Source organism: Pseudophryne corroboree, chromosome 9 (genome assembly GCF_028390025.1).
Source record: "Pseudophryne corroboree isolate aPseCor3 chromosome 9, aPseCor3.hap2, whole genome shotgun sequence".
Classification (NCBI taxonomy): domain Eukaryota; kingdom Metazoa; phylum Chordata; class Amphibia; order Anura; family Myobatrachidae; genus Pseudophryne; species Pseudophryne corroboree.
The window spans coordinates 237,749,479-237,775,908 of NC_086452.1; the positions used below are offsets into that span (position 1 = coordinate 237,749,479).

The 26,430-nt window shown below is 43.2% G+C and overlaps 1 protein-coding gene across 2 annotated transcripts in view; it reads left to right on the forward strand.

The window, feature by feature from the left end:
- LOC134957937 (potassium channel subfamily T member 2) overlaps positions 1-26,430 on the forward strand; it is a 1,656,739-nt gene that overhangs the window by 797,796 nt on the left and 832,513 nt on the right. For both annotated transcript variants that reach the window (XM_063940188.1, XM_063940189.1), the window contains exon 3: positions 13,192-13,294. In XM_063940188.1, coding sequence (XP_063796258.1) covers positions 13,192-13,294 — 103 coding nt within the window. The remainder of the gene's footprint in view (positions 1-13,191; positions 13,295-26,430) is intronic.

Genomic DNA, 26,430 nt, shown 5'->3' on the forward strand with positions numbered 1-26,430 from the left:
TAATAAAGAGGGTGTGATTTGTAAGGTGCAGGGACCAGTGAGGAAGTCGGCCACGGAAAAGACAGTGGCAGCTATTAATTAACTTAATTCAATGGTGTCACAGAATGGGAGCAGACACAAGTCTGCACATGTTCAAAGACCTGCTGGTGAGACACTTCTCAAGTCAAGCGGAATGTGACCCGTCAACAGCTCCTACTTCATTTTCTCCCGCCACTGGAGCTGCCAGGAAAAGGATCAGATTTCCAAAACCACCCATTGGCGGTGATGCAGGGCAGTCAGGAGCAAAAACTGACATCTGGTCCGGACTGAAGGACCTGCCAACGATTACTGACATGTTGTCAACTGTCACTGCATATGATTCTGTCACCATTGAAAGAATGGTGGAGGATTATATGAGTGACAGCACCCAAGTAGGCACGTCAGACAGTCTATACGTATACTGGCAGGAAAAAGAGGCAATTTGGAGGCCCTTGCACAAACTGGATTATTTTACTGAAGTTGCCCCCCCCTTCAGTGTGTACTCCGAAAGAGTGTTTAGTGCAGCCGGTCACATTGTCAGCGATCAGCGTACGAGGTTACTTCCACAAAATGTGGAGAAGATGATGTTCATCAAAATGAATTATAATCAATTCCTCCATGGAGACATTCACCAGCAATTGACTCCAGAAAGTACACAGGGACCTGAGATGGTGGAGTCCAGTGGGGATGAATTAATACTCTGTGAGGAGTGGGATGTACACAGTGAAAGGGGTGAGGAATCGGAGGATGATGATGAGGTGGACATCTTGCCTCTGTAGAGCCAGTTTGAGCAAGGAGAGATTGATTGCTTCTATTTTTGGTGGGGGCCAAAACCAACCAGTCATTTCAGCCACAGTTGTGTGGCAGACCCTGTGGCTGAAATGATGGGTTTGTTAAAGTGTGCATGTCCTGTTTATACAACATAAGGGTGGGTGGGAGGGCCCAAGGACAATTCCATCTTGCACCTCTTTTTTATTTATCTTTGCATCATGTGATGTTTGGGACCAATTTTTTTAAGTGCCATCCTGTCTGACACTGCAGTGCCACTCCTAGATGGGCCAGGTGTTTGTGCCGCCCACTTGGGTCGCTTAGCTTTGTCATCCAGCGACCTCAGTGCAAATTTTAGGACTAAAAATAATATTGTGAAGTGTTCAGAATAGACTGGAAATGAGTGGGAATTATTGTTATTGAGGTTAATAATACTATAAGATCAAAATTACCCCAAATTACCCCAAAATTCTATGATTTAAACTGTTTTTGAGGGTTTTTTTTTTTTTAAAAACCGAATCCAAAACACACCCGAATCCGACAAAAAATTTTCAGGGAGGTTTTGCGAAAACGTGTCCGATTCCAAAACACAGCCGCGGAACCGAATCCAAAACCAAAACCCAAAACCCAAAAATTAGATTCAATATCAATGTAGGACTTCTCAAAGCGCATCCTATTCTTTTGTCTGTGTTGCCACTGACGAGTACTTCCCTGGGAAAATACCCATGGGTAAACCCGTAACTCCGTATATACCTCTTGCACCTTTCTGTATTTGTTTTTCTTAAACACAAGCAATTTGGACCTAAATTTCTCAAAACTCAGTTCGAACTTAGAAAGCCACTCCACACACCCATCTAATTTTAATACATCTAAACCCGATGTCTCACAAGCCATAATGTCTTTCTCAGTATTAAGGATGTCAGTATTATCCTGCTGTATCACTGAGACCAGAAGGTCAAGGCTTCACATATTAAGAATATGACACCATTGTTTGCAAAAGTCTTTGTTGTTTCTTCCTATAATAGGTTAGTTTCTGATTCAGAAAACCCTAAGGATCAATTTGTCTTTGTGGTATTGGAACAAAGTCAGTACATGCAAAATTAATGCTAAGGTTTCTTTGCATTTTTAGTAAATCAGAAAAAAATTCAGTTGGACTATCTGTGTCAAAATTAGTGCATCCATGTTTAAAAAAAATATTTTAGAAATGTCCATCTCCAGAAACCTCTTGGTTCTAGCTAAATCACGTTCATCCATATCCATATTTATCACAGAATGTGTCACATTCAAAAAAAGAAAATTGTTTAAAAAGATTTTTGTGAAAGTCAATAATAATTATCCAATCGTAATGTTTGGTGCTGGCTCCACATAACTGTATTGCATAAAAGGTTCAGAAAAGCCACACACATTACAATAATAATGATCCTGGGTGCTGTAATTCCATACAATTAATAAATCCACACCATCTCAGAGAAAAGAGCATTTTAATCCGAAAAGAAATGAGTACACCACCAGTATTTAAAATGCAACCAGTGTTTATATTAGCAGTAGAATGGTTTTACAAGCAATCTATTCCAGCGAGGATTAACACATGTTCAAGCAATACTTTACGTGTCCCCCACGCAGGGCCGGATTAACAATGGGGCGGATGGAGCTGCAGCTCCAGGCCCCCCACTGAAAATAGGCCCAGAGATTCCCTGCAGTTCAGATAGCGTTGACAGGAAAAAAAAAACTTTTCTCCTGTCATCACCAATAGTATTCCCTCACTCGACTCCTGTCTCAGAGAGCCAAAGCTCTGCCTATCCCCTTCCAAGTTGCCATCAGCTGTGCACAAACGCTCTCCCCACGTCAGCTGAAGCTCATACCCAGGCCAGGTCGATATAGGCTCCTCCCCCAGACCGTGATAAGCTCCGCCTCCTTGTCCACATGCGCTCTCCCCTCGTCAGCTGAAGCCCAGACCCAGGCCATGTTCGATATAGGCTCCTCCCCCAGATCATGATAGGCTCCGCCTCCTTGTCCATCTACAGCTGTGCCCACGATTGGCAAAAGTTCCTTTCACATGCCATCCCTTTGAAGCTCTGGGCCATTATAAGCCCTGCCTCCTGGTTCTTCCACTGCTGAGCCCTGATGCCTGAAGCACCGCCCCTGGGCCGTTCTAAGCTCCGCCCACTGGACATTACACAGTGCTCCCCGCCCTGGTCATCTGTGAGGTGTTCCGTGCAGCTGCTGTTTGAGGTACAAAGGAGAATATGCTGTGTATCCCTATGCCCAGGACAGCACACTAAGCAGTCCTGAGTTTCTCTCACTGAGCCTTTGTGTTCCTGAAATCCCAACATTGAAAGTTATGTCTGCATGTTCTGTGACCTTAATGACATACTGTTTTAAATATTGCTCAGATATATATATATATATATATATATATATAATATTATCCATCTATTGTGTGTGATAATCATTTGAATTCTGGCCAGTGTGTATTACGTACACTACCATGCGGTGTAATATAACAAACGGATGCTGCTGTGCGGTGTAATGTGACTAACTGATGCTGCTGTGCGGTGTAATGTGACTAACGGACGCTACCGTGCTGCGTAATGTGACTATTGGACACTGCCATGTGGTGTAATGTGACTCAGACACTATCATGCGGTGTAATGTGACTAACGGAAGCTGGCGTGTGGTGTAATGTGACTAACAGATGCTACCAAGCATCATAATGTGACTAATGGATGCTACCATGTGGTGTAATATGACTAACGGTTGCTGCTGTGCGGTTTAATGTGACTAACGGACACTACACGCTATTGCGCGGTGTAGTGTGACTCGGATACTACCGTGCAGTGTAATGTAACTAACGGACACTGCTAGCTGTGTAATGTGACTAACGGACACTACACACTACCGCATGGAGTAATGTGACTGTCAGACACTATCGTGTGATGTATTGTGACTAATGGACACTGCCATGCGGTGTAATGTGACTAACGGACGCTGTCTTGCGGTGTAATGTGACGAACGGATGCTGCCGTGCGGTGTTATGTGACTAACGGACGCTGTTGTGCAGTGTAGTGTGACTAATGGACGTTACCGTGTGGTGTAATGTGACTAACGGATGCTGTTGAGCGGTATAATGTGACTAACGGACGCTGTTGTGCAATGTAGTGTGACTAATGGACGCTACCATGTGGTGGAATGTGACTAACGGATGCTGTTGTGCCCTTTATAAAATATAGAGGGTGGCACCAATGGACTTTCTGGCACAGGCACCAAAATGTCTAGTTATGGCTCTAGTGGTCACTGATGCTCTCTATAGTATACTGGGGTCACTGATGCTCCCTGTACTATACAGGGGTCACTGATGCTCTCTGTAATATATGGTGGTCACCAATGCTCTCTGTAATATACAGTGGTCACTGATGTTCTCTAATATATGGTGGTTACTGGTGCTCTCTGTAGTAAACAGGGGTCACTGATGCTCTCTGTAATATATGGTGGTCACTGATTTTTTCTGTAATATATATGGTGGTCACTGATGCTCTCTGTAGTATACAGTGGTCACTGATACTCTCTGTAATATATAGTGTTCACTGATGCTCTCTGTAGTATATGGCGGTCACTGATGCTCTCTGTAGTATACAGGGGTCACTGATGCTCTGTAATATACGGTGGTTACTGATGCTCTCTGTAATATACAGTGGTCAATGATGTTCTCTGTAGTATATGGTGGTCACTGATGCTCTCTGTAGTATACGGGGGTCACTGATGCTCTCTGTAGTATACGGGGGTCACTGATGCTCTCTGTAATACATGGTGGTCACTGATGCTCTCTGTAATATGCAGTGGTCACTGATGTTCTCTAATATATGGTGGTCACTGATGCTCTGTGTAGTAAACAGAGTCACTGATGCTGTATGTAATATATGGTGGTCACTGATGCTCTCTGTAATATATAGTGGTCACTGATGCTCTCTGTAATATACAGTGGTCACTGATGTTCTCTGTAGTATATGGTGGTCACTGATGCTCTCTGTAGTATAAGGGGGTCACTGATGCTCTCTGTAATACATGGTGGTCACTGATGCTCTCTGTAATATGCAGTGGTCACTGATGTTCTCTAATATATGGTGGTCACTGATGCTCTGTGTAGTAAACAGGGTCACTGATGCTCTATGTAATATATGGTGGTCACTGATGCTCTCTTTAGTATACAGTGTTCACTGATGCTCTCTGTAATACATGGTGGTCACTGATACTCTCTGTAATATGCAGTGGTCACTGATGTTCTCTTTTATATGGTGGTCACTGATGCTCTTTGTAGTAAACAGAGTCACTGATGCTGTATGTAATATATGGTGGTCACTGATGCTCTCTGTAATATATAGTGGTCACTGATGCTCTCTGTTATATATGGTGGTCACTGATGCTCTGTGTAGTAAACAGAGTCACTGATGCTCTATGTAATATATGGTGGTCACTGATGCTCTCTGTAATATACAGTGGTCACTGATGCTCTCTGTAATACATGGTGGTCACTGATACTCTCTGTAATATGCAGTGGTCACTGATGTTCTCTAATATATGGTGGTCACTGATGCTCTGTGTAGTAAACAGAGTCACTGATGCTATATGTAATATATGGTGGTCACTGATGCTCTCTGTAATATATAGTGGTCACTGATGCTCTCTGTTATATATGGTGGTCACTGATGCTCTGTGTAGTAAACAGAGTCACTGATGCTGTATGTAATATATGGTGGTCACTGATGCTCTCTGTAATATACAGTGGTCACTGATGCTCTCTGTAATATATGGTGGTCAGTTAGTGCTGGTGGGTGTCCGCCGCTGGGGCTGTAAAGAGTCTCCTGTTATGTGCCGGTTGTGCTCGCTTACGCAGCAGGAGAGTAAAGTCATTCTTCACTGCTCCTTCTATGTGATGCCTCCTCTAATGTCAAATGTAAATCAGCACCCACCGCTGATGTGAGCTGACCATGTTGGGTACTCAGCTTCAAGGTGCATGGTGGGAGTATTAGAGGAAACCACTGAACACATAGGGAAGGGCTCTCCCACAGCTGAACTTCATAAAAAAAATTAAAATACAAGCAATCGGCTAGTGGTTGACGGCAGACATGGTTGGGCCCTGAGAGAGGGGGCCCCAGGATAACATATACCCCGCTCCCCCCTCCTTAATCCGATCTGCTGCAGCGGTACACAATAGGCCTTTCATAAATTTCAGCTCCAGGCCCATGTGGACGTTAATCTGGCACTGCCCCCAGGTAGACATGCATGGAGCCTCAGCCCCTTCTGCCGACAGCCATTTCGGTGGACCTCCACCTTCCTCAAGAGCATCAATACAACTAACCCACAAACACTGCTATAATGTGAGAGATCGACTGCCATTGGCCTAGTGCATGCACACACACCTTTATCAGCTACTATTTACCTGTCCACTGTGGACACTTCTGGTATTGGCGGCCAGTGATGTAATTCTGGACAGGTGAGTAGTCACCAGGGGGACATATAAAGTATTGCTTGAACATGTGTTAATTCTTGCTGAAATAGATTGCTTGTAAAACAATTCTGTGCTAATATAAGCACTGTTTCATTTCAGATGAAAATGCTCCTTTCTTTGATATGATGTGGATATATATATATATATATATATATATATATACATACACAGTGTATGTATATATATATATATATATATATATACAGTGTATATATATATATATATATATATACAGTATAGCAATCATATCATATAGGCGGCTCACAGCATGCAGACACAAAGCAGCAGCTTAATTCAACATTTGGGGCTTTATTAACCTCATCGTCAGGAAATAAAACAAACACAATCTCAACTGATCTTATAGCCATTACCCCCCACATGTACTGCACTGGTCCCATTGGTAAGGCTACAACAAACATTGTAAAAAAAAAAAAGTGGAAAAAACACCCCAGAGGCTGTATAGCAAAGTCAATATCGACAACAGGAGCATAAGTAGTAAAAAGTATCATAAACATTTTGAAAATGCAACATTGTACATATTTAAGTAAGTTTGTAACACTTCACTTGCTACACTGTGAACTGAGCAGCAGCTTGAAGGAATTGATTTTAATGTGGTATGGACTAGCTCCATGCAGTGTTATATACACAGTATATCTTATTAATTGTAAAAAACCTTTTATAAAATATAATATCTATTAAGAATATGAGATATAGAAATTTAAGCCTACAGACAGCTGCACAGGTGAAACGAATTGTAAACTGTTGTAAGCTTCATTGTTCGGTCCTTAAAAGAGGATCCTATTGTCACAGACTCCAGCACTCTGATGAAGTCGATGACGAAACGCGTTAGGACGGAGTCTGTTGATGCTCAGGACCACCGGAGCTGTTGATCTTGTTGCTGACAGTGTATGTGATCCTATCCGCGGCTCTCTGGGAAAGGTGGCTGACGGTTGGTTGAGGACTCCAGCACAGCTGAGTGGCACTTGTTCCAGCTTTGCCTGGTGGTTACTGTGTGGAATCATGTGGTAACAAGCCCACACTGGTTACCTGTTGGTATGAGTGAAATTTTACTACTTGTCTATTTTTATATTGTACAGATGGAGCCTTCCTTATCTAGGCTCCCTAAGGCACAGGCATGCACTCCTGGCGTGAGTAGGCGATCCATCCGCCAAGTCACGCCAGGAGTGCACGAGCTGCTTCCCATTGTAAGCGTCTCTATATGGGCGCGTGCGCCTGCCCGGAAGGAGATGCTCTCCATTAAAGTGAATGGGGAATGTCTCCATACAGGCGCGTGCACCCGTCCAGACGGATATGCTCACAGTGACTAGGTGCGCCCAGGCGGGTGTGCCTAGTCACAGACGGAGCCTGAATAATGAAGGCTCTGTATTTTAATTAAAGACTTTTATGCACTATGGAGTGTACCCTATATATGCTTTGTTGACAGATATATATGTTCGTGGGAATTCAGATTGATTATGGTACAAATCACAATTTCAGGGTTACTAGACATTCTTAGAGCTGTTACTGATCCTCCTCTTACCAATAGTAGATTTATTTGACATAGATGCAATATCCTGTTCAAGCATAAGGTTAAAGGTCTTAATAGACGCATTGTTAGAAGGGGTTCAACAGAACTCTGTTTTAGAAGTTTGCACACTTGAGCAGGTATTACACAGGGAACCATTTAAGAGATGCTGCTCATCTGATATTGGTGCATGATAAGGGCATTTCCTTTGGTTGATTTTATATATATATATATATATATATATATATATACATACATATTTATATATATAAATATATATATATATATATATATATATTTATATATACACTGTGTATATATATATATATATATATGTGCAATGGAAGGCGGCACTCAGAGGCTGTTATCAGGTGAAAAACATGTGCTTTAATCGACGTTTCGGGAGACGTACTCCCTTCCTCAAGACACAGCAAACAAAAGTGCAAGTGCAATACAACGTTTAAAAAGAATTACCAACCCCTGGTACGCCCGTTCCCGCTGCAGCCAGCGGCGTCCCGCTCCACGGCGCCCGCACTTCCGGGTGCAGAAAACTCCACCCCCCGGTCGTGACGTCCTTTCCGCAGACGTGGGTTGCCGCTGGTGCAGCGGGACGCAGGAAGTGACAACACGTTGCCATGGGGTTATGTATAAACAAACAGGCAACCTATGAAAAAATAACATTGCATTAAAATTCTGACCACATCTAGTGGAAATACACAATGTGAACATAAAAACTGGGTACGTGTGAAAAAAAAAACCCGTGCACCAATAAGACACACCCTGTCTGTTGTCAGAGTGTGATGACAAACTAAATAAACATGCCTAAAATCCAAAATATTTCATAAAACATTCAGTTATAATGCTACAATGTGCAAAAATACAACATCTCTGTTCATAGAGGTAACATCCCTTTGCTCAAGGCTATCTCACTTGGGTCTATCAGCTCCTATTTTATAGCTGCTTTTTACTGGACTAATGGGCCGTTCACATAATGCAACTAGCTTCTGCTCCAGATCTCTGAGCCACTATTTTTCTTTGATTTTCACATATATGATACAACTACCGTGCTTCTACGTAAACATGGCAGATCTTATATCTGCCTCGGAGCCGCTGATTGTAGATGGAAGCACCTGCCAGCTAGCATGCAAGAGGGCATTATAGGAAACAGTTAAGGCTAAGATATTCATTTAAACCCCGTGGGTAAATGGTGTCTAGCTTATGAATCCACCGTGCCTCTAAGCGTAGCAATTTGTTGGCACGGTTGCATCCCCGTAGTGAATCAAGGACCTGATCCACAATTTTATAACGTACCGATGCCAAGCTGTGCTACGCTTAGAGGCACGGTGGATTCATAAGCTAGACACCATTTACCCACGGGGTTTAAATGAATATCTTAGCCTTAACTGTTTCCTATAATGCCCTCTTGCATGCTAGCTGGCAGGTGCTTCCATCTACAATCAGCGGCTCCGAGGCAGACATAAGATCTGCCATGTTTACGTAGGAGCATGGTAGTTGTATCATATATGTGAAAATCAAAGAAAAATAGTGGCTCATAGATCTGGAGCAGAAGCTAGTTGCATTATGTGAACGGCCCATTAGTCCAGTAAGAAGCAGCTATAAAATAGGAGCTGATAGACCCAAGTGAGATAGCCTTGAGCAAAGGGATGTTACCTCTATGAACAGAGATGTTGTATTTTTGCACATTGTAGCATTATAACTGAATGTTTTATGAAATATTTTGGATTTTAGGCATGTTTATTTAGTTTGTCATCACACTCTGACAACAGACAGGGTGTGTCTTATTGGTGCACGGGGTTTTTTTTCACACGTACCCAGTTTTTATGTTCACATTGTGTATTTCCACTAGATGTGGTCAGAATTTTAATGCAATGTTATTTTTTCATAGGTTGCCTGTTTGTTTATACATAACCCCATGGCAACGTGTTGTCACTTCCTGCGTCCCCCTGCAGCAGCGGCAACCCACGTCTGCGGAAAGGACGTCACGACCGGGGGGCGGAGTTTTCTGCACCCGGAAGTGCGGGCGCCGTGGAGCGGGACACCGCTGGCTGCAGCGGGAATGGGCGTATCATGGGTTGGTAAGTCTTTTTAAACGTTGTATTGCACTTGCACTTTTGTTTGCTGTGTCTTGAGGAAGGGAGTACGTCTCCCGAAACGTCGATTAAAGCACATGTTTTTCACCTGATAACAGCCTCTGAGTGCCGCCTTCCATTGCACATACATTGAGCTTTCACAGCCTAAGGAGGGCACCGGAGCAGGTACCCAGCAGGGACGAGGAGTGCCGGACCCTTTTGCACAGTATATATATATATATATAAATATATATATATCCTGAATAATAAAAGGCTAAGGCTGCTACTCTGTTATGTGCGCCAGTGGCCACTACAGGCCGCCCCATAGATCAAATGGGATCCGGTCTGAAGATCGACAGTGTCTAGATCGACAATGTTTAGGTCGACCACTATAGGTCGACAGTCACTAGGTCGACATGGATGGAAGGTCGACATGGTTTTAGGTCGACATGTGCTAGGTCGACAGGTCTAAAGGTCGACATGAGTTTTTCACATTTTTTTATTATTATTTTTTCATACTTAACGATCCACGTGGACTACGATTGGAACGGTAAAGTGTGCCGAGCGTAGCGGAAGCGGAGCGAAGGCACCACGCCTGAAGCATGGTGAGCGAAGCGAGCCATGCGAGGGGACGCGGTGCACTAATTTGGGATCCCGGTCACTCTACGAAGAAAACGACACCAACAAAAATAAAATCCTCATGTCGACCTTTAGACCTGTCGACCTAACACATGTCGACCTAAAAACCCTGTCGACCTTCCATCCATGTCGACCTAGTGACTGTCGACCTATAGTTGTCGACCTAAACATTGTCGACCTAGACACTGTCGATAAAACGAACCACACCCAGATCAAATAACTCCTTTGTCTGCTGCAAGCTGTCACATCTGAAAGTGAACTTGACAATGTAGGGAGATGTTACAGCCTGTGAAAAGATTGGTTGCCCAGGGGTACTCGGGCGCTTTAGGTACGAGATGTTTCGCCAAGCTGCAGTCTCAGGAAAAGGGAAGTCACTCCCGTATGTAATGCACAGAAAAAGGGTAATGAGACTGCGCTGAATTTGATGAATACAACAATGTTGATATAATAAATAAAACAGTTTTATTCCTAAAATTGGTACAATAGATATATATTAAAAACTAAATTAATAAAATAGGTACATGTCAGAAACAATTGGTATAGTTTCTAAATTTCAAATAGACATTCTAAGGGGTTACCCAATTCGCCAGGTAGAGAGAATAGAATTTGTGGAGATTTATGCAGTGACCGTTCCAGATATTTTTCCCCTGTAATGTTATAGTCCAGCTTATACAACAGTCTCAGAATTAGGCAAGATCCAATGGATGGACTATTTACCATTAGAGGGTAATGTGCTCCGGAATCTTTGGTGGAGAGCTCTTCATGCGTTACGGTTGGTACAGTCCTTTATGCAGTACTTGCTATATGAAGTCTGAGAATTTGGAAAGGCCGTCAGGACAAAAATTTGGGGAATGGTTCGGTCCTCCTTCAGATCAATTCCTGGCGAGGGTCCCTGGTTCACCTGACGCGTTTCGCTGCAGTCAGCTGGCAGCTTTATCATAAAGGACTGTACCAACCGTAACGCATGAAGAGCTCTCCACCAAAGATTCCGGAGCACATTACCCTCTAATGGTAAATAGTCCATCCATTGGATCTTGCCTAATTCTGAGACTGTTGTATAAGCTGGACTATAACATTACAGGGGAAAAATATCTGGAACGGTCACTGCATAAATCTCCACAAATTCTATTCTCTCTACCTGGCGAATTGGGTAACCCCTTAGAATGTCTATTTGAAATTTAGAAACTATACCAATTGTTTCTGACATGTACCTATTTTATTAATTTAGTTTTTAATATATATCTATTGTACCAATTTTAGGAATAAAACTGTTTTATTTATTATATCAACATTGTTGTATTCATCAAATTCAGCGCAGTCTCATTACCCTTTTTCTGTGCAGATGTTACAGCCTGCTGCTAATTCATTAAAAGTATTGATTTGACTAATTTGCGCATTGCCATTAACATTTCAGTAAGGTAGATGAGTTATTAATTGTGGGCAATTCTTTTAAGCCTGATTAGATGTGATCATGTTGTTTAACTGTGGTGTGCAGAGTTACTTTAACATCATCATCATTTCTTGGAAAAGGTTAGCTGAAGCGGGAGACATTGTCGTGTTATGTGCCACCTGAGCTGACCACTTTCTCGCATGGAGCTTTTTGCATCTCTTAAGATCTGGGTCATTTAGAAAGAAAGATGTTACATATGACTTAAACCTAGTATCTAGCATGGTTGCAAAAATTTACCTTGTGTCCTGGAGAAGCGAAAAAAGAAAGTGATCTACAAGTACATAAAATACTTAGCAAATCACTTTGTTTCATCCCTTCCTACAGCCAAACTGATAACCAAAATGAAGTCTGCTTTTTTTAGTAGTCATAATGACAATCCTCTGATATTTGGTAATGTGTCTTTCGTGTGGATTATGTCTACTAAGGCGGGTTGTCTTTGCGGCCTAAATTACTGATGGCTCCTTACCAGTTGTCCAGTGTAATAAGCTGTATGGATAGAGTGCAATAGGTGGAAAAAAGTGAAAACCTGTTCATTATAATGCAAATTATATATATATATATATATATATATATATACATATACACACACATATACATATATATATATATATATATATATATATATACATATATATTCCACTTCAGAACAAGCCAGGGCTTTCCCGGGCTGTACCTGGGTCTTAGCTCCTATACCCCTATCACACTACATCTTGGTCCTGAGTTATTTCAGGGTCTACCCCTTTCACACTGAACCCGCGTCTGCATTCATGTCTACCCTGATGCCACTGTAGCACTCCCTTGAGATGGGCCTCCAGATACACAGCCAAGCAGCAGCTTTAATAAGGTAATCCAGGTCAAAAAACTCAGATTGCACCAATCACACTGCAAGCTGGGATGAGGCCCTGGTAATTTAGACCCGGGTAGATCCTTTCACACAGAGACAGGACCCGGGTCACCCTGGCTTGCCCTGGAATTATCTCAGGATTTTCACTCTATGTGGAAGGGGTATAATTGTAACCAACCATCTTAACAATAATAAAAATCACTATTGTAAAAGGTAATATCTTTAAATAGTTAGCAACATCAATATCACATAGTGTATTTGGGCACACACAATTCATGTTCTATTCTATGGCACTTGTAACTTGCAGTGTGCACAATTTAAAGTGTTCCATTTTTTCTCTTTCTATTCTAGGTCTCAGAATACGGCTTTTCAATTTCTCACTCAAACTACTAAGTTGTATGTTGTATATAGTTCGTGTCCTTCTGGATGACCCATCACAAGTCAAAGGATCATGGTAATAAATGTATATACATATTGCACACATGGTTATCATATACAGTACATGCAATACAATGTAAATCAGTTATTATCTGGGAGTTCCAAGACCATTGCTTATAATCACTGTGTTTCTGATGTCATCCTTTTAGTGTCCATTAAGTATACTTATATATTATAAGGTACAATGAACTTTCTACTTTAAATTATTATAGATAGTACTGTATGTCTGAATGGTTGATTGACAAATGTTAGCAGCAAATGAAAGCATGTTGTGAGTAACATAACTCCACAGACGCTATACTCAGATGAACAGAAATAAAGATTTCTTTATCCAACACGTCATAATTAGCAATTAACAACATCCAGAACAGAACACAACACAAGGAACTGCTGCCCCACATCCAGTTTCAGCAATTATGGGTTGTCCTTCTTCTTTCTTCTAATCCACTGAGAATGGACTTTAGAAAGAATGGAAGGTTTCCCTGGTGGGTTTCTGTCATCTTATGTTGGCTCTATTCCAGCTGCTTTGCAAGCTACAGACAGGCAGTGCTAGTTCACTGACTGAGAACTGTTTTATCCTCAGAGCTCTTAAATGCTCAGCTGTCACTAGCAGCTCCATATACTGCAGCTTCAAAACAGCAAGCCGAGGTTCTCAGACATGTGCACACTACTTGGATGCATAACTTTCCATTAACATTGCTGAAGCACCTGATCATAGCTCCCATTTTTATCATATAGGAACTGAAAACAGATTGTTCCCATCTCCACCACGGTGTTCTGCAGCCTTTTGCTTTTAAATCACCATAACGTCTATAACCTTATAAATTAGAAAATGGTATGTGATATTAGAAAGTTTGAATTATCTCCACACGTCAGTTGATTTCAATTGCCCGGTATATATATATATATACATTCTGTGCTTAGATTTAGGTCCCATCACCATAATATCTCATTATGGTATGCAATTATTCCAAAATACGGAAAAATCCGATATCCAAAATTCCTCTGGTCCCAAGCATTTTGGATAAGGGAGACTCAACCTGTATATATATATCTATTAGAGATGAGCAGGTTCGGTTCTCAGAGAACCAAACCCTACCGGACTTCAAGCTCTGAGCCTGGTTCCGAGTAAGGCTCGGGTTTTCCCTGCCTGACTCGGAATCCAGAACGAGGGAAAACGTCATCATCCCGCTGTCGGATTCTCGCGGGGTTTGGATTCCATATAAGGAGCCGCAAAGTCCCCGCCATTTTCACTCTGGCATTGGAGAGTGTAGAGAGAGGACATGTCTCCATTCTCTCAGTGTCTTTGTCTTGTGCTGTATTTGTCCAGTCACAGTGGTTTTGTCCTCTTGCTGCCATATGTCCATTGCTGCTGTGTTGTGCTGCATCAGTTCAGTGGTGGTGTATTGTGCTGCATCAGTTCAGTGGTAGTGTCCTGTGCATCAGCCATCAGTTATTCCAGTGACCAGGCAGTCACAGTGGATGTGTCCTTTTGCTGCCATATGTCCATTGCTGCTGTGTTGTGCTGCATCAGTTCAGTGGTGGTATATTGTGCTGCATCAGTCCAGTGGTAGTGTCCTGTGCATCAGCCGTCAGTCATTCCAGTAACCAAGCAGTCACAATGGTATACTCTGCAGCCATATGTCCACTGCTGCCGTATAATAATAAATTATAATAACAACAAGTCCCTTACAGTGATGCTGTGTTGTTCTGCATCAGACCAGTGGTAGTGTCCTGTGCATCAGCCACCAGTCATTCCAGTGACCAGGCAGTCACAGTGGTATACTCTGCAGCCATACAGTATGTCCACTGCTGCGTATAATAATAAATTATAATAACAACAAGTCTCTTACAGTGTTACTGTGTTGTCCTGCATCAGACCAATGGTAGTGTCCTGTGCATCAGCCATCAGTCATTCCAGTGACCAGGCAGTCAAAATGGTATACTCTGCAGCCATATGTCCACTGCTTCCGTATAATAATGAATTATAAGAATAAGTCCCTTACAGTGTTGCTGTGTTGTCCTGCATCAGATCAGTGGTAGTGTCCTGTGCAACAGCTATCAGTCATTCCTGTGTCGCATATTGTGTTATATAACTCCAGAAAAATAATGTAGAACAAAAATTTGGAGGATAAAATAGGGAAAGATCAAGAACCACTTCCTCCTAGTGCTGAAGCTGCTGTCACTAGTCATGACATAGATGATGAAATGCCATCAACATCGTCTGCCAAGGCCGATGCACAATTTGATAGTAGAGGGTATGTAAAATCCAAAAAGCCAAAATTCAGTAAAAAGACCCCCAAAAATAAATTTAAATGGTCTGAGGGGAAACGTAAACTTACCAATGTGCCATTTACGACACGGCATGGCAAGGAACGGCTAAAACCCTGGCCTATGTTCATGACTAGTGGTTCAGCTTCATCCTCCTGCTAGAAAAATGAAAAGAGTTAAACTGGAAACAGCGTAGAAAAGAACTGTGTGTTCTAAGATGGTATCACAAATCCTCAAGGAGAGTCCAAGTGTGTCGGCAGTTGTGATGCCTGACTTTCCCAACACTGAACGGGAAGAGGTGGCTCCTTCCACCATTTGCATGCCCCCTGCAAGTGTTGGAAGGAGCACCCACAGTCCAGTTCCTGATATTGAAATTGAAGATGTCACTGTAGAAGTACACCAGGATGAGGATATGGGTGTTGCTGGTGCTGAGGAGGAAGTTGACGATGAGGATTCTGATGGTGATGTGGTTTGTTTAAGTCAGGTACCGGGGGAGACACCTGTTGTCCGTGGGATAAAGAAGCTTATTGTGAATCCTGGGCAAAATACCAAAAATGCCACCTCTTCGGTGTGGAATTATTTCTCCACAAATCCGGACAACAGGTGTCAAGTGTGTTGCCTCTGTCAATCTGTAATAAGTAGCTGTAAGGATATTAACCACCTAGGAACATCCTCCCTTATACGTCACCTGCAGCGCATTCATCAAAAGTCAGTGTCAAGTTGTGAAACTGTGGGTAAGAGCGTAAGCACTCCACTGACACGTAAATCCCTTCTTCCTCTTGTACCCAAGCTCCTGCAAGCCACACCACCAACTCCCTCAACGTCAACTTCCTCCTCAGTCAGGAACATCAATAGTACTGCAGGCCATGTCACTGTCAAGACTGAGGAGTCCTCTCCTAAATGGGATTCCTCCAGAGGATCCTTGAGTGGTATGCCTGCTGTTTCTGCCGCTGCTGTTGTTGCTGCTGGCAGTCGATCATCATCCCAGAGGGGAAGTCGGAAGACCACTTGTACTACTTCCAGTAAGCAATTGACTGTCCAACAGTCCTTTGTGAGGAAGATGAAATATGACAGCGGTCATCCTTTTGCAAAGCGGATAACTGAGGCCTTGACAGCTGTGTTGGTGTTAGACGTGCGTCCGGAATCTGCCATTAGTTCAGTGGAACTTAGAGATTTGTTTGAGGTACTGTGTTCCTGGTATCAAATCCCATCTAGGTTCCTCTTCACTAAGCAGGCGATACTGAGAATGTACAGAGACTTCAGAAAAAGTGTCCTTAGTATCCTACAAAATGCAGTTGTACCCACTGTCCACTTAACCATGGACATGTGGACAAGTGGAACAGGGCAGACTAAGGACTATATGACTGTGACAACCCACTGGGTAGATGTATGACCTCCCGCAGCAACAACAGCAGCGGCACCAGTAGCAGCATCTCGCAAATGCCAACTCGTTCCTAGGCAGGCTAGGCTATGTATCACCACTTTCTGTAAGAGGCACACCACTGACAACCTCTTACAGAAACTGAGGAACATCCTCACAGAATGGCTTACCCCAATTAGACTCTCCTGGGGATTTGTGATATCGGACAACACCACCAATATTGTGCGTGCATTACATCTGGGCAAATTCCAGCACACCCATGTTTTGCACATACAATTAATTTGGTGGTGCAGAATGTTTTTAAAAAATGACAGGGGTGTGCAGGAGATGCTGTCAGTGGCCCTGAAAATTGCGGGCCACTTTTGGCATTCAGACACCGTGTGCTAAAGACTGGAGTGCCATCAAACACTCCTGAACTTGCCCTGCCATCACCTGAAGCAAGAGGTGGTAACAAGGTGGAATTCAACACTCTATATGCTTCAGAGGATGGAGGAGCAGCAAAAGGCCATTCAAGCCTATACATCCACCTACAATATAGGCAAAGTTGTGGGAATGCACCTGACTCAAGCACGGTGGAGAATGATTTCCGTCTTGTGCAAGGTTCTGAAACCCTTCAGACTTGCCACACGTGAAGTAAGTTCAGACACTGCCAGTTTGAGTCAGGTCATTCCCCTCATCAGGCTTTTGCAGAAGCAGCTGGAGAAATTGAAGGAGGAGCTAAGATGGAGTGATCCCGCTAAGTATGTTGGACTTGTGGATGGAGCCCTTCATTTGCTTTGCCACTATTCAAGGGTAGTCAATCCGTTGAAATCAGAGCACTACATTTTGGCCACCGTGCTCGATCCTAAGTTTAAAGCCTACGTGGTATCTCTCTTTGTGGCAGACACAAGTGTGCAGAGGTGCAAAGACCTGATGGTGAGTAAATTGTCAACTCAAGCGGAATGTGACCCATCAGCAGCTCCTCCTTCAATTTCTCCCGCCACTGTGGCTGGAAGAAAAAGGATAAGATTTCCTAGCCCACCTGCTGGTGGGATGCAGGGCAGTCAGGAGCGAAAGCTGACATCTGGTCTGGACTAAAGGACCAGCCAACAATTACTCACATTGTACTTTCACTGCATATGATTCTGTCACCATTGAAAAAATGGTGGAGGATTATATGAGTGACAGCATCCAAGTAGGCATGTCAGAAAGTCTGTATGTATACTGGCAGGAAAAAGAGGAAATTTGGATACCCTTGCACAAACTGGCTTTATTTTATCTAAGTTGCCCCCCTCCAGTGTGTACTCCAAAAGAGTGTTTAGTGCAGCTGGTAACCTTGTCAGCGATCGGCGTAGTAGGTTACTTCCATAAAATGTGGAGAAGATGATGTTTATCAAAATGAATTATAAATTCATCTGGGAATTGCCTCCAGAAACTACACAGGGACCTGTGAATTGCCTCCAGAAACTACACAGGAACCTGTGATGGTGGATTCCAGTGGGGACAAATTAATACTCTGTGGGGAGGAGGATGTACACAGTGAAAGGGGTGAGGAATTGGAGGATGAGGATGAGGTCGACATCTTGCCTCTGTAGAGCCAGTTTGTGCAAGGAGAGATTGATTGCTTCTTTTTTGGTGGGGGCCCAAACAAACCAGTCATTTCAGCCACAGTCGTGTGGCAAACCCTGTCGCTGAAATTATTGGTTTGTTAAAGTGTGCATGTCCTGTTTATACAACATAAGGGTGGGTGGGAGGGCCCAAGGACAATTCCATCTTGCAGCTCTTTTTCTTCTTATCATCATGTGCTGTTTGTGGACGATTTTTTTAAAGTGCCATCCTGTCTGACACTTCCAGTGGTACTGCCATTTAATTCCAGTGATTTTGCCGTATAATTCCAGTGATTTGGACATATAATGCCAGTGATTTTGTAGTTTAATTCCAGTGATATTGCCATTTAATTCCAGTGATTTTGCCATATAATTCCAGTGATTTGGACGTATAATTCCAGTGATTTGGACGTATAATTCCAGTGATATTGCCATTTAATTCCACTGATTTTGCAGTATGATTCCAGTGATTTGGACGTATAATTCCAGTGATTTTGCCATTTAATCCAGTGATTTGGACATTTAATTCCAGTGATTTGGATGTATAATTCCAGTGGGAATTGTTTGTGTCGCTTGGCTTAGTCATACAGCTACCTCATTGCACCTCTTTGACATCTTTGCATGAGGTGCTGTTTGGGGCCTAGTTTTTGAAAAGTACCATCCTGTCTGCCACTGCAGTGCCACTACTAGATGGGCCAATTGTTTGTGTTGCTTGGCTTAGTCATACAGCTACCTCATTGTCCCTCTTCTACATCTTTGCATGAGGTGCTGTTTGGGGACTTTTTTTTATATCTGCCCTCCGGTCTGCCACTGCAGTGCCACTCCTAGTTGGGCCAATTGTTTGTGTTGCTTGGCTTAGTCATACAGCTACCTCATTGCACCTCTTCTACACCTTTCATGAGGTGCTGTTTGGGGCCTTTGTTTATATCTGCCTTCCTGTCTGGCACTGCAGTGCCACTCCTAGATTGGCCAGGTGTTTGTGTTGTCCACTTGTGTTGCTTAGCTAAGTCATCCAGCAACCTTGGTGCAACCTTTTGGCCTAAAAACAATATTGTGAGGTATGAGGTGTTCAGAATAGACTGGAAATGAGTGGAAATTAATGTTATTGAGGTTAGTAATACCGTAGGATCAAAATTACCCCCAAATTATGTTATTTTAGCCATGTTTATGTTTTTTTTAAATCATCCAGATCCAAAACCAAAACCAAATCACGATAGGTAGGTTTGGGCAAAACCAAGCCAAAACCAAAACATGAAAGTGGAATGAGAACCAAAACCAAAACACAAATCATGAAAAGTGCTAGCCACACATCTCTAATAAATATATATATATATATATAGTATATACATGCACTATATGGAAAAAGTATTTGGTCACACCTGTTAAATATCGAATTCAGGTGTTTGGGTGCCAATCAGACCCATTGCCAAAGGTGTATACATCAAGCACCTAGATCTGCAATTTCCATTTGAAAACATTTGTGATACAAAATGTGTCGTTCTGAAGAGCTCAGTGACTTTAAGCATGGTACTGTGATAAGATGCCACCTTTGTAATAGGATGGTTTGTGAAATTTCATCCCCAGTCAACGGTGATATTATTAGAAAGTGGAAGTATTTAATAACAGCAGCAACTCAGCCATGAAGCAGAAGACAACATAAAATCAGAGAGAAGGTCAACGACTGCTAAGCTGCATGGTGCGTAAATGTTGCCAATGCTCTGCTGATTACAAAGCTGAACAGTTACAAATTTCCACTGCCATTAATGTAAGCACAGAAACTGTGCGGCAGGAGGTTAGTGGAATGGGTTTCAATAGCTGAGTGGCTGAATGCAAGCCCCACATCACCAAGTCCAATGCCAAGAGTCATATGGAGCTGTGTAAAGCACACTGACACGGAACTATGGAATACCTACCAACTGTCCCAATTTTGGCGGGACAGTACCATTTTTTTCACGGTCTGTCCCACGCGCTGGTCGCAGTGTCCCGTGGTGGGGGAATTTGGTAGATAATGCCCCCTCACTCGCTGCTCTGTTACCAAGACCTCAGATACATAGACCGCTAAGGAAAAGTTGTTTCTGTCTGTAGTCTGTGTAAACCAAGTGAAAGGGGAAGGATTTTTATGTGTGTTGTTTTACTATTCCTCTCCAGGAGGTAATACATATGTGTCCATTTAGTTTGTATATGCATTACAGCCTGTGACTCCTGGCACAGCGTATCTTAGCTCCTGCTACCCTGATTAGAAATCTTCTGTAGGCGGAACAGGTAGAGGGAGAGCGATGCTCTCATTACCCACAACTAAACAGGGGGAGACAGTGGAGGTATTTTAGTGGGGTTAGCCGATAGCAATGTTCCCACAACCCCATGTTATTGTAACCTACACAATGGCAGGAGCCTGCATATGCACTTTCCTGCTACTTGTAGCATAACAGTGGGAAGCTGACGGCATGCTGCATTAGCATTAGGGTGTGCTGCCTTCTGCAGCAGCAACAGATGAGGACATATCTGTATGTAGCAGCTGCTGTCAGGCGACACTCTACAAGTATCAGGAAATTGACTTGTCGGTGTATGTTAAGGGAGGCCCAATTTCACCATCCCATAAGCTCAGCTAGCAAGATGGAATAAGTCCTCCGATCCATAGCTTATGTGGTGACCATGCAGCATGCCCATCAGAGCCAAATTATAGCTGTCGTTGTTGAGACCCAGGTAGATAGCAATAGACAGCTCAAACAGGGTGAGCACGGGCCTGCCACCATGCAAATGATGACACCCTCAGACAACATTGAGGCATTTCTGTTCTCATTTGAAAGGACACCAACTAGACTTAGATAGCCAACAGAGGACTGGGTGGCAAAATTGGCTCCTTATTTCATGGTCGAAGCACAGTAGGCCTATGTGGATATGCCTGAAGACCAGGTAGCAAGGTATCAGTGACTAAAGAGATACTGGGACAGATAGGGATTACAGGGTCTGGGAAGGAACCACAATTTTTGTGACTGGTGGTTTAGGCCAGGGTCAGCAATGCATGGCCATCTGGTGACCTGGCAAACTTAAAAAAGAGTTGTGAAAAGCCCAGATGATATTTGCTGGTCAGAATTTTGGAAATCTTGACAATCAATCATTGTGTGTTGAACCTAAACTAGGAACTGTTTAGTTTAGGTTCAACAACATTGTGTGTTGAACCTAAACTAGGAACTGCAAAAGATGTGTTGTACAGATTGATCCCCAGTTGTTTGAAAAGCTTGTGACAGCCATTGACTAGATTTACATCCTGGAAAATATGGCCCAGACAGCAGTGAAAGTAGTCAGGCCAAACCTCAGACTGAAACCTATACTAGATGTTGGAACAGACTGCAAGGTGACCCCAGCGGGGTGCTTCCAGAGAAATTGTCCAAATTGTCAAGAACTGATGGAATGTCATTGGTATGATTAGGATCCACATTTCCTGCTTTCTTTACTGTGTACTCATCCATGGGTAGCCTATTGCTTTTTCAGGTGGCCGTCCTGAATCAACAACCAGCAGTGTTGGCATTGGTGGATTCGGTCAGGGAAGTTACCTTGGTAAAAACAGCACTATAGTTCCAGAAAGCATAATGACCTGGCTACCATCAGTAAAATTCCTATGCATCCAAGGGGCCACCAAGTAATATGACCATATCTGTCTTCTCATTACTGTGAGGGGACAAATGGTGCAAGTGTTGGCAGCATCAGCACCAAGACTGCCATAGGGGACAAGACTGTTTTGGAAAATGATAATCTATCGGTTCAGGACATGCTAGCATCTGAGTCACCACTTGTATATCCAACACTACTTTATCCTGTTACTACTACTCTGGAACTTAAGGGAGAGACCAAAAAGCAGCAAAATCTGCACCCTTTTTATCAGGTTTTCACTGTAACAAGGCCAGTGTCATGTTCCTGAAAGATAGGAGGAAAAAGAAACCTTGCCAGCTGGTGGAGAAGATTGTTCCCAGAATCCAGGACTGTATCACTCCAGGACTTTGCATGAGACCATCTTAACGCTAGTGCATTGGAAAATGCTGACATTATGTGATGAAAGTGAATGGAGTGTGGAAAATATTTGCAAAACCAATATGCAGGCTTGTTCCATGACAAGAAAAATATTAAAAAGATTAACACTTGGACATACACACTAACATAGTATACACACATTCTCACACTTAATTTTTAATGCAGAAGCTGCAGCAGGATTGCTGATGAGGCAGGCACCGTGCGTCATTAGGCCCCTTCCCCTCATGACATAATCCCCTGATTTGTGGTGATCTGAAAGGGGAGGAGCCAGCTATATTTGTTCAACCCCCTCCCTACAGCCAGCAATAAAGGGGGTAAATCAGTCCATCAGAGTCCTAGACTATGGGTAGTGGGGCTACACATTCATCCACTTGAATCTTGTTTTACCTAAAGTGTTGTGCTTGTATTCATAGTACTCTTTTTGTGCCATTATGGAACTGATTCGAAGTTGGACACAGTGTTGATCTTGGACACAGTTGAGCAATATTTTTTTCATGTTCACATGTGTCTGAGGAACACTGTGCCTGCTTCCCAATGGTATTCATACAGAGATGCAGTTCTAATTTGGTAATCTCACATAGTCTGGGCTGTCTTAACAGCAGTGTAGGCCCCTGGGCACTGCAATGAACTGGGCATCCAACCCATCCTCCATCGGTTGTGGGTGCTATCAGTGACAGCTTTGATGTCCAGAGGGCAGTAGGGGGTGTTCTATCTTCCACTCAGTATGTAGCACCTGGAGCAGTAATTTCTTCTTAATACTCCATTACTGCACAGATGGGGCAGGAGGGAGAAAAGTAAACTGTAGAAGGGGTCATTGGGCTGAGTGAAGAGGCCCTGGTACATGACTTCCAGGGTGGAAAGGGGAGTTTAATATGTAGCGGAGGGGTGGATATAGTTACATAGTTACATAGATAGTTACATAGTTAGTGAGGTTGAAAAGAGGCAAAATGCCCATCGGGTTCAACCTGTATTATGTGTTAAGCTGTTCATATTATAATGTGCCTGCTGAAGTAATGGTTTAGTACTAATTGACAACTATGATTCTTACCACTCACAGATATTAATGTTGCTATGCTAAGTGCTATAACCCTGGCTACTTTTTCCAGTTAAAAATGTGTCCAATACATTTTTAAATGCATTTACAGAGTCTGACATTATTACCTTCGCTGGCAGGGAGTTCCAAATCTTTACTGCCCTTATCGTGAAGAACCCTTTCCTACGTTGTGTATGGAATTTTCTCTCCTCTAGACTCAGCGAGTGCCATCATGTCCTATACAGAGTTCTTTTAATAAACATGTCCCCTGCTAACTCCTTGTAATAACCCTTTACATATTTGAAGATATTAATAATGTCTCCTCTTAGATGCCTCTTTTCTAGTGTATACATATTTAACCTACTGTAGTAAGGCTTTCCTCATACTCCAGTGTCTCTAACCCTTTAATCAAATTAGTAGCTTGCCTTTGAACTCTTTTACTAGTTCCCCAATATGTTTTTTTATAATATGGTGCCCAAATTTGAACACAATATTGAAGGTGTGGACGTACCAATGATTTGTACAGTGGCAGGATTACATCCTTGTCCCTTGTCTCAATGTCCCGTTTTATACACGCAAGCACTTTATTTGCCTTTTTTGCGGAATTTTGACACTGTGTACTGTTACTAAGCCTATTATCTATAAGCACCCTCAAATCTTTTTCCACCACGATTACCCCTATATTTTCCCCATTTAGAGTGTAGGATAGGGGAGTGGGCTTAATATTCATAATTTTCTTGTGAGAGGGTGCTTGACAACAGATATCTCAAGTTCCTGAAAATAGATTTCTTAGCTTTGAATGGGATAAAAAGCTAGAGTTACTGGGGACTTGGGGATCAGAGTTCAGGAGCCAGAGTAATCCACAAATGCAAATATAAAACTGCATATTGGGCGTGTGGAGCTGGAGCAGGGACCAGCTGCTTGAAGGCTGATGATATCTCTGGTTATGGGCATAATATATACAAGCTGTCAGTGTCCACCAAAAGGTGAGAGTCTCAGTTTTTCCTCATAAAAACTCTAAAGGCCAGTACTCACTGGCCGATGCGGGAGAGATGTGTGCTGAGCGAACCGCTCAGCACACATCTCTCCCGCCGCTCAGCACCGTGCAATGTGTGATGAGCATGCGGGAGATGACGGGGGGGGGGGCACTCATTTCACCCAGCGGGGCGATAGCGATGAGCGGGGCTGCGCATCACTATTGCTGTAGGAGGTACACACGGAGCAATCAGGATTAAAATCTAAGCAATCTAGTCAGATTGCTTAGATTTTAAGCAGCGATCGCTCCGTGAGTACTCCCCTTAAGTCAGACACAACCCAAGATATCTGACTGGGAAGAGCAATTAACAGGCTTGGGGATGGGACCACTGCTTTGAAGTCGGATATCTCCGGTTTCCCAGGGCCGATTTTCAAAAATCTGGTACCTCTGGAAAGAAAAGGACCCTCAGCTATTAGTCTAGGGCCCTTGTACTTCTGGGGCCCTTGTGCAAGTTCCAGCACAGCACAGGGCTAGTCCACCCCGCATGTCAGTGATGGCCCCCCCCGCGCAAATACAAAAGCATCACACAGAGGCGATGCCTTTGCATCTGTGGTGTAACTCCCGGCCAGCACAGCTCCTGCGGCTGGCCAGGAGTTGTGTATCGCTGCCGCTGGCCGCAGCGGCTGCGTGAGATGTCATGCAGCCGCTGCGCCACGCCCTCCCAACTGTCCGGCCACGCCTGCATTGGCCGGACTGCACCTACTAAATGGCGGCTTAACACCGTCATTCAGCCACCTCCCGCCCAGCGACCGCCTCTGTCTCAGAGGTGATCGCTGGGCACCGACGACTGCCATGCGCAGTTCTGACCCGATCGCTGTGCTGCGACAAACTGCAGCGAGCGATCGGGTCGGAATGACCCCCATAGTCTCTGAAATATAAATGTGTGTGTATGTGTGTGTGTGTGTGAGTGTAAAGTATATATACTGTATATACAGTACTGTGCAAAAGTTTTAGGCAGGTATGGAAAAGATGCTGTCAAAAGTTTATTTTTTATCAATTAATGAAATGCAAAGTGAATGAAGAGTAGAAAAATCTAAATCAAATCAATATTCGGTGTGACCACCCTATGCCTTCAAATCAGCATCAGTTATTCTAGGTACACTTGCACACAGTTTTTGAAGGAACTCGGCAGGGAGGTTGCTACAAACATCTTGGAGAGCTAAACACAGCTCTTCTGTGGATGTAGGCTTGCTCACATCTTTCTGTTCCTTCATGTATTCCCAAACAAACTCAATGATGTTGAGATCAGGTCACTTTGGGGACCATAACATCACTTCCAGGACTCTTTGTTCAGTAATATACATCATATGGGTTTGTCACAGGCGTGTCAGTGAAAGCGGTTACATAAAGAGATGCTCAATGCTCAAACACTCCATAGGAGGCCATATTCAGATGGAGAAACTGCACTTACAGTATCATAGGGCTGGTGCAGGTTTAAATGGTGTATCTAAAGACACTGCAATTAGTTCTTGCACATACAGACGCATGGCTGTACAACACACAAGGTCTTTATAGTGGCATTACTTTAAAATCAAGACTTGACTGTGGTAAAAGAGGCACTCATGGCTGTGAATGTGGCCGACTCAGATTCAGGCCACATTACCCACACCTATGTCACTGTTATAATGGCAGGATTAAGGGCGGTATTTATCAAAGCATTAAGAGGGATAAAGGGGAGTGATATAAAGCACTTACCAATCAGCGTCTATCTCTCATTTTACATGCTGCATTTGAAAAAGGACAATTAAGATCTGATTGGTTAGTGCTTTACCTCTCTCCAGTTTATCTCTATCCATGCTTTCATAAATAGTCCCCT